The sequence below is a fragment of the Sinocyclocheilus anshuiensis genome, unplaced genomic scaffold (genome assembly GCF_001515605.1).
Source record: "Sinocyclocheilus anshuiensis isolate Anshui unplaced genomic scaffold, SAMN03320099.WGS_v1.1 scaffold333, whole genome shotgun sequence".
NCBI classification, from domain to species: Eukaryota; Metazoa; Chordata; class Actinopteri; order Cypriniformes; family Cyprinidae; genus Sinocyclocheilus; species Sinocyclocheilus anshuiensis.
This window is the reverse complement of record NW_015539871.1, coordinates 589404-599214: the sequence shown is the minus strand read 5'-3', so window position 1 is coordinate 599214 and position 9811 is coordinate 589404. Positions and strand designations below refer to the sequence as shown.

The 9811-nt window shown below is 35.7% G+C and overlaps 1 protein-coding gene across 1 annotated transcript; it reads left to right on the top strand.

The window, feature by feature from the left end:
• Nucleotides 1-1714: 1714 nt before the first annotated feature.
• LOC107685230 (E3 ubiquitin-protein ligase MARCH3-like) lies at nt 1715-9125 on the top strand. The gene is made up of 5 exons (XM_016481745.1): nt 1715-1791; nt 4136-4317; nt 5732-5936; nt 8064-8270; nt 8584-9125. Exons 2-5 carry the CDS (start codon nt 4163-4165, stop codon nt 8740-8742), a joined length of 726 nt encoding a protein of 241 aa, XP_016337231.1. The 5' UTR covers nt 1715-1791; nt 4136-4162; the 3' UTR covers nt 8743-9125.
• The last annotated feature ends 686 nt before the right edge of the window (nt 9126-9811 follow it).

The window sequence follows — 9811 nt, the reverse complement described above, 5'->3', positions numbered from 1 at the left end:
TTTTTTATTTTTTAATGGTGAAACGGTTCCTGTGGTGATATTGTGTGATTATCTCATGCTTGGAAAACCTCTCAGCCAATCACATTCAAGAACCAGATTTAAATTTTTAAATAATTTTCAATTTTTAAATTAACTGAATTTAAAAAATCATCCCGACAGGTGTATCAATAGATATCATGTGTCTAAAAAATTCTTTAAAATGTTGTAAAATAGTGTATGATGAATATATATTTTTAAATATTGTGACAAAATAATGACAAAGTTGTAAAATTGCTTTATTTTAAAATTGTCTTGATAGCTGTATCATTAAATGTCTTTAGCCTACAGTTAAAGTTCATACTGAATATATATATTATATTTTGAAATAACCTTCTCATAATATGATGAATTAAAAAAATGTGTCCTTACAGTTCTGACAGTCCTGATAGCTATCAGTAGGCCTAATATAAATGTCATATATAATTATCTGCACATTTATTTTTTTGGCCTTATGTCTCACATGGGATAAAGATGATTAATTAAGTACATTTGTGACCCTGGACCACAAACCCAGTCATAAGGGTCAATTTTTTGAAATTGAGATTTATACATCATCTGAAAGCTGAATAAATAAGCTTTCCATTGATGTATGGTTTGTTAGGATAGAACAATATTAGTACGAGATACAACGATTTGAAAATCTGGAATCTGAGGGTGCAAAAAAATCTAAATATTGAGAAAATCGCCTTTAAAGTTGTCCAAATGAAGTTCTTAGCAATGCATATTACTAATCAAAAATTAAGTTTTAATATATTTACAGTAGGAAATTTACAAAATATCTTCATGGAACATGATCTTTACCTAATATCCTAATGATTTTTGGCATAAAAGAAAAATCAATAATTTTGACCCATACAATGTTTTTTTGGCTATTGCTACAAATATCCCCCAGCGACTTAAGACTGGTTTTGCGCTCCAGGGTCCAATTTATTTATTATTTAACCATTTATTTATTTGTAACCATTTTAATAGGATTCTTGTAGCTCAAATAGTAGAACATGGTACTAGCAACACTAAGACCATTAGTTTAATAGCCAGTTAATACAAAAACTGATAAGATTATATATCGCATGGAATAAAAGTTTGGATAAAAGCATCTATAAAATGTAACCCTATTTTATTATGCCTACTGAAGAGTGAAAGATGTCCAAGTTCAATGAAGATACCAATACTGATGCTACACCAGACCATTTGAGCTCTAAATTATTATCAACACAAAAATACTTTAGGAAAAATCACCTGCTACTTAAATGTAGCAATGGATTAGAGTGAATTATAGTTGCACCATTTTAGACATCAGTCTGCGAACAAGATAATGAGGTATTTAGCAGGAGATCAGGCCGCTCTTAGACCAGCGGGCTAAAATTAGGCCTGGTCCATGAGGTTTAGACGCCGCCAACACTTTCAGCATTTGTTGTTGTGTCTGCAGCAGTTTACAGTCAAAGCTTAGACCCTGTTCAGTTAGCATAATGTCAGGAAAATGAAAAGCCACTGGTGACGACTAAATGGATTAAGGAAGTTTGAATGAGGAGGTGCTCAGAGTGTAACCAACGGTGATGTGAGAGGGATTTCCCTTTGTCGGCTCTGTGCCTGTGCTTTCCTCGCCTTCCGGCTAATCCTCAGCTATTCTCACCAACGACCTTGGGCTCAATGCTAATCTGACCGGAGAGAGAGAGAGAAAGCCTACAAGTCTTTAAGCCTTCAGAGCCCGGGTTATGGGGAGTTTGGATGGAGAACATGATCTGTCTGATGGTAAGTTCCTAATTGCTTCTAAAAACTATGTTGTTGATTTGATATTGCTAAGTGATGGAATGTTAATTTTACAGTTGTTTTAGTACTTGGTAAAATGTTGTATGCCTACTGCTTCAGAGAACATTGTGAATCTATTGACGGTGCATTATAAGGATGTTGACGGGAAATGCAATGGTTTTCAAAAGTGATGCTCCATCACGCAACCAAAACTTTTAAACTTTTGCTCTCTGACGTGAGCATCTGTTGACCAATGAGATTTTCAGAGAGGCAAGATGTCTTTCAGAAACAACTTTTGGACAATCTTCAGAAAACTAATTTGTGGCATTCCCACATGGCATTGTCCACACTCTCAAAATGATGTTTTGCACCCATACAGTTTAGTTTCAACAAGTTTATGGTGTCATCTGTACATTAGGCAATGGAATAGAGTGTATCTGTTAAATCCTTTCATAAAGCAACAGTATGGAGCAGATTCACAGCTGTGTCCCAACTAGGGATGTAACGGTATGAAAATTTCTTATCACGATTATAGTGACCAAATTTATCACGGTTATCAGTAGTATCACGGTATTGTTAAAATGTGCTGGAGATGTAAGTACCGACACATAAATCACTTCACTAAGTTTTATATTTAAAAATCAACAATATATTCATTTGTATAATTCCCTTAGCACTCTTTTAAAACCTCCCAGCTTTTCCGCCCTGTTTTCACTCAAAACGAACTCTACGTGCTGTGCGCACGTGAGACTGTTACTTAAAACTGTGCTTTATGCTGGACAGTATTTATTTATCGCGAGATGTTCCAATCGCGGTAATCTAATACGGTTTTAATGATAATTAAAGATGAAACGGTAATACTAACCGTGGGGAATTTTATCATGATTTATCGTCAAACCAGTAATCGTTACATCCCTAGTCCCAACTGTAATAAGTACCTCTGCTAAAAACATGTTTTGAATGTAAATAACATAATGCATAAGCAAGCATGCAATTGTTGCAATTATGCGCTGATGTAAATGAACACCATTTAACAAATAGGACCATTGCAACAGGTTAAAGAGGGGGAAACTTATATGTATGTAAATATATAGTACTGTTCAAAAGTTTTTCTAATACTTTATTAACTAATTAATATATAGTTCAGTCATGAAACTCTAAAGGGACGTTACATTTCCGACGAGTGCTTGCGGTGTTCGGCCAATCACAATGCACTGGGTCAGCTGGCCAATCAGAGCAGACTGCACTTGTCGGAAGGAGGGACTTTGTAGAAAACGAAGCGTTTGAGAGAGGCGGGGCATAGAGGACCTACAATAATGTACAGTATTTGAAAAATAATGTGTTTTTTGAACATTAAAGCATGTCAACATATTCTGTTACACCAAATACACAAAATAGTGATCTTTAAAAAAGCATCATATGACCCCTTTAAATACTTACGGCATCGTATCGCCATATGCATTGGCAGTAGCAAGTTCCTGTACTTGCTTGCAGCAGCAGCAATAATCTACAACTACAGCAATAACCAACAGCAGCAGCAATTCAGCAGCAGCGTAGCAGATCTGTTCCGCCAAGACCAAATACATTAACATTGTCATATCCATCACCATGCTAAAATGTTCCGAGAGTTGTCATGATTGAAATACTTTTAGTCAGCAAGGGTACATGACACTAATCATAAATAGCAGTAAAGACTTTTACGCTGTAACAAATAATTCTATTTAAAGAAAATGCTGTTCTTTTGATCTTTTTTTCAATGAAGCAAAGAAAAAATGTATCACAGTTTCCAAAAAAATATTAAGCAATAATTGTTTTCAGCATTGATAATAATCAGAAATGTTTATTGAGCAGCAAATCATCATATTTGAATGACTTCTGAAGGATCATGTGACACTGAAGACTGGAGTAATGATGCTGAAAATTCAGCTGTGAACTCACAGGAATAAATTGTATTTAACTGTATATTAAGATAGAAAACAGTTATTTTAATTTCTAATAATATTTCACAATATTACTGATATTTCACTGTATTATAACCAAATAAAAACATTAGAATATCTTACTGACCCCAATATGTGCATATAAACATCTCCTTATTCACTGAAATAGGTTACTCACAAAAATGGGAGCTAACAAATTTCCTGCACATTCATGTTCATATTTAATGTAGTTATTCACATAAATTTGAGTACATTTCTAACCCTGTAATTTATATCTCAAGTGTAAATAAGCAGCTGTTTCATTCTGTTCCTCACACAAAGCTAGTGTACGCAAACTCAGTCTCCTGTTCTGTCAGTGTCTCTTCATTGCTGTCATCACATGTCCCTCATGTCTCTGTGTCTCTCAGGTATGAACGGCCTCATGTGCAGCAGTCATGCTCTGTGAGGACTCATCACCTGGACTCAGTGCTGGTCCGGATTCTGTGGTTCTGGTGAAACCGAATGCTGAGACCTCCACGGATCCTGTACAGGAGGTCATTCACAGCAGCACTTATGTTTCCTCTGTGATCCCTGCGCACGGCGGCATCAGGTGGGTCAGGGTTTAAATTCACTTACCTGTGATTTTCTAGGGATCATGAAGAACTGATGAACTTGCTCAGGTACGTTTGATTGGGGTTGGAGATAAAGTCTGCAGGGCATTGGCCCTCCAGGGCAAGATTTGAGAAAGTAATTCAGCCAAACAGCCCAAAGTACCTGAAATCCTATAGACATTGGTGGCATGTAAATGTGTGTGGTCATGTGTTCATATTCATATCTGGCATCAGAAAGTTGACATCTTTGTGGCTTGATTTTGCATTGTGGATGAAGTTGTGAGTTGTGAAAGTTACAGTACGCTTTCATAGTAACATGAATGGACTGTTGACCATGGAAGCCGTAAAATAAAATAAAATAATTAGAATAATAATTATCCATTTTTAATGTTTTTGAAAGAAGTCTTTTATGTTCACCAAGGCTGCATTTATTTGATCAAAAACAAAGTAAAACAGTTAATATTATTACAATTTAAAATAGCTGTTTTCTCTATGAATATATTTAAAAATGTAATTTATCCCTGTGATGCAAAGCTGGATTCTCACCCAAAATGAAAGTTTGCTGAAAATGTACTCATCCTCAATCCAAGAGTTTGTTTGGTCATCAGAACAGATTTGGAGAAATTTAGCGTTATATCACTTGCTCACCAGTGGATCCTCTGCAGTGAATGGGTGCCATCAGAATGAGAGTCCAAACAGCTGATAAAAACATCACAGTAATCCACACCACTCCAGTACATCAGTTAATGTCTAGTGAAGTGAAAAGCTATCATGAAGTCATCATTTTAACTTAAAATCATTGCTTCCGGTTAGACTCCTCAATCCTTAATATTGCTTTAACCAGTGAAAAGTTGTCTCATCTGAATCAGGAGAGAAATATGCACAGATGATGATCAAGCACCTTTTACAAGCGAAAACAGTTCTAAACAACTATGTTGGAAGATTTGGATTTGAGAGGACAACAGGGGATGGACTTTTTCACTGGACTGCTTCCATTGATGCATTATTATGGATTGTTTATATTTCGGCCAGTTAAAACAGCTTAATGATGGATGTGTTTCTTATAAACCACAGCTTTTCACTTCACAAGACATTAATCGATCGACTGGAGTGGTGTGGATTGCTTGTGGATTATTGTGATGTTTTTATCAGCTGTTTGGACTCTCATTCTGACGGCACCCATTCACTGCAGAGCATTGGTGAGCAAGTGATGTTAATCTGTTCTGATGAAGAAACAAACTCATCCACATCTTAGGTGGCCTGAAGGTGAGTTAAATTTCATTTTTGGGTGGACTATTGCGTTAAAAAGACTATAAATGTTTAATTGTAATATCCTGGAATCTTGTGTGATCTTTAGTTATTGTTGTCTGAATCTGCAGAATTGATGGTTAAAACCCGGGTCTCTGTTTTCAGTCTGAACGCTGAGGAGCCGTTCTGTCGAATCTGTCATGAAGGCAGCAGCGCGGGTGATCTGTTATCTCCCTGCGAGTGTGCCGGCTCTCTGGCGATGGTGCACCGTGTTTGTCTGGAGCGCTGGCTCACGGCCTCCGGCACCAGCCACTGTGAGCTCTGCCACTTTGAGTTCGCTCTGGAGAGACTTCCCAAACCACTCACCGAGGTAAAATCATCAGCGGCAGAGCTTGGGAATGACTTATATTCTCTGAAGGACTGAGGAATGAGTTCACTCACTTGACGCTCTAGGCAATGTAAGATGTGACCAAAGTATTATTTTGCAGGTTTAGCGGGTGATGAATCTGAGATCCATCTATTTGTGCTTTCTGTAATTCTGTTTGTGGCTGCATGTTGCTATGGAAGATTGTCTGACCTCAGCTGACACGTATTGCACTATCAGCCTGTCAATCTGACTTCAGTTCATGTGAGACAGGAATAAAGAGAGCTAAAGCGGTAAATGGACATATAATAACACACTCTCCATAATAGTCATATGGCAAGTGTTTTAAGGGTCATTCTCAGCATCCGTTCTCCTGCAGTCAGTCACTCTCGAGTCAGAGTAGTGTCCCCGCGTCACATATTGGCGGGTCTGCTTTCCCTCGGCTTCTTTTAAACACTGATCCACTTAGCAGGAAAATGAGATTAGATGAGGAACGTATCCGTGTCGCTGCTGCTTATCTCATGTTTGGGCGGAGGACAGGAAGATGACACTACAGTCCACAAGCATCACAACCTGCTGACCACTGCAAACCTGCCTGCTCTGTGAACAAATACTGAACCAGTGCTCTCATGATGGATTTAGCTGTTTGATAACTGAAACTCACTATCCATCCATCCATCCATCCATCCATCATTTTATGCATCTGCCCATACATCCGTTTCTCTTCTGAATTTTCTTCTTTTCATTTCTTCTTTTATTTTTCTTTCTTTCTGCTTTTCTTTTTCTTTCATTTTAATTTTCTTCCTTCCTTTCATTCTTTCTTTTGTTCTTCTTCTTTCTTTCTTGCTTGATTTCTTTTTTCATTTTCATTTTCTTTCTTTCATTCTTTCTTTTTCTTTCTGCATTTTCTTTCTTTCACTCTTTTTTTCTTTCTGCATTTACTTCCTTTCATTTACTCATTTCTTTTCTTTCTTTCTGCATTTTTTTCTTTTGCTCTTTTTCTTTTCTTTCTTTTTTCATTTTTTCTCTGCATTTTTCTTTCTTTCTGCCGTTTTCTTTCTTTTTTCTTTCTTTCTGCATTTCTTTTTGTTTCATTTGTTTTTTCTTTTTCTGTCTGCATTTTCTTTCTCTATTTTTCTTTCTTGCTTGATTTCTTTTTTCATTTTAATTTTCTTTCTTTCATTCTTTCTGCGTTTTCTTTCTTTCGCTCTTTTTTCTTTCTTTCTGCATTTACTTCCTTTCATTTACTCATTTGTTTTTTCTTTCTTTCTGCATTTAGTTTCTTTAATTTTCTTTCTATTTCTTTCTGCATTTTCTTTCTTTTTTCCTTTTATTCTCTCTACATTTTTCTTTCTTTCTGCAGTTTTCTTTCTATTTTTCTGCATTTCTTTTTGTTTCATTTATTTTGTTTCATTTGTTCTTTCTTTTTCTCTGCATTTTTCTTTCTTTATGCATTTATTTTTGTTTCATTTATTTTCTTTCATTTGTTCTTTCGTTTTCTCTCTGCATTTTCTTTCTCTCTTTTTCTTTCTTTCATTTGTTCTTTCTTTCTTTCTTTCTTTCTTTCTTTCTTTCTTTCTTTCGGCACATACTTCTTATTATTTTAATGTCTACTGATTTAAATATATGCACTTATCTATGCATTATGTAAAGTGGTTTTGTGATCTGGATTGTTGCAAATAATTATTTTTTTATCTTAGGTTGTCTGAATTTTAAGCTCCATATTAAGGTGAGACACTGCAGGTGAATAGGGTAAAAAAAATTAACTACTAATTATCACCTTACTTACCCAGTTGATTGATTACATTGATCATTGCAAAAATGTTTGTGTATTACAAGTTTTGTAAAATGTTATGTTTAAATATGCAAATAATGCATTATTTAATGAAATATGCGCTAATTTGCATACATTTCAAGTACAAAAATCTGAACACTGGATGAAGTCAGTTTCAAAAATCTTGTTTATTTTTTTTTTACATATTAGAGAATTGACAGGTGCATGAAAAAACAGTGCTTTTGCCTGCAGTGTCTCTCCCCCTTGAGTTACTATCCAAACAATATATGAAATAAGCTTTCAAACTGATTTAATTGAAGTATAACCCCCTCCTAATGAGCTGTGCTTCATGGCTGCAGTGGTTCAGCACACCCTCCATGCAGCAGCAGAGACGGACGCTGTGCGGGGACGCCATCTGTTTCCTGTTCATCACACCCTTAGCGAGTCTGTCAGGCTGGCTGTGTGTGCAGGGAGCCATGGATCTGTACTACAGCAACGGCATGGAGGCCGTGGGACTCATTGTTCTCACACTCACACTCTTCACTATTTACCTCTTCTGGACTGTTGTGAGTTCACTCTTGTTTTCTGTGCAGCAAAAGAAAGTGCAATGACATTTTATACCTGCAGTGTTTCTGATTTGGGAAACAAAAATGGTCTTGAGAAAACACATTAATTAGCTGTATGACACCCAGGATAAATGAAGAAAAAGTTCACAAGTTTTTGAAAACACTTACCTCATAAGAGATTGGCATGATCAGCTATCTATTCGGATTGAATCTGGACTATGTTGAACAACAAATCTGTAAAAGAGTGATTAAAAAGTCAAATGATGATACAATGGTACTAACTTTTCCACACAATCTTCTTTTTTAACCACAGGTATCCCTACGTTACCACATTCACCTCTTCAGGACGTGGAATGAGACGAATCCCAGTGTCCGGCTACAGATTCCCCGTCCTGTGAAGACACATCAGAGAGCAAAACATCTGACAATGCACTTCTTGTGCAAATACAAGAGTAAGGAGACCATGGTGTAGTGCCTGAAACATCATCAGGAAGAAAACAGAAAACTCATGACGTCCTGACTTTGTGTGAAGCCCTGATTTCGAGTCACACTCAGATCTGGAATGATATTCTGATCTGGGACTCACGCTGAACTGAAGAGATGTCCTAATTTGGAGTGAAACCCCAATTTTGAGAGATTTGGAGTTACACTCTGATTTGGAGCGGATGGTTTCATCTGAACTTCTGTTTTAAATAATGGAAGAAAAGAACACGTCTTCTTAAATAAACCAGAGAACAATGTTTTTGATATGATAACAATTGAGCTATTTATACCTGCAGGTTTTACCTTACAAAACTTGCTTCATAATTATTCAACAGAGTATAAGTCTAGAAGAACATACAGTGGCTGTGGCTAGGCAAGACAATCATACAGATTAGCAGATCATTTCATTACTGTTTGCTTTATCATGGAAACACTTAAAACTGTTTTCTTCCATGAAAACATGACAAATGTGAACTTTTAATCATTTGACGTTGTAGCTGAATTGAAAAGCCTAAAACGAATCCTGTGTACATTGTGTGCATTGTAAATGTCACATAAGAAAATCCAACATGAGAAAATATACACTACCATTTTTGAAAGAAATTAATACTTTTATTCAGCAAGGATGCATTACAATGATCAAAAGTGACAGTAAAGCCATTTATTTCTATTCATCAAAAAATCCAGAGTATTTTTTTTATCACAGTTTCCACAAAAATATGATGTAGCACAACTGTTTTCAACATTGATAATAATAATAATAAATGTTTCTTGAGCAGCAGATCAGCCTATTAGAATGATTTCTGAAGGATCATGTGACACTGAAGACTGGAGTAATGATGCTGAAAATTCAGCTTTAATCACAGGAATAAATTACATTTTAAAATATATTCAAATAGAAAACATCTATTTTAAATGATAAAATATTATAAAAAATATTACTATTTTACTGTATTTTTGATTAAATAAACGTGTGCATAGGAGTCTTTTTTTCATATCCCAAACATTTTCGGTGGTGTAAAGTTTTATTTGAACTAATTCATACAAATTTGCCACCA

Bases quoted from the DNA above. Each gene is read 5' to 3' on its own strand.
- LOC107685230 (XM_016481745.1), top strand. From the start codon at position 4,163: ATGCTCTGTGAGGACTCATCACCTGGACTCAGTGCTGGTCCGGATTCT. The intron at 5,937-8,063 runs GTAAAATCATCA...TCATGGCTGCAG, and splicing joins TTCCCAAACCACTCACCGAG to TGGTTCAGCACACCCTCCAT. The intron at 8,271-8,583 runs GTGAGTTCACTC...TTTTAACCACAG, and splicing joins TTTACCTCTTCTGGACTGTT to GTATCCCTACGTTACCACAT.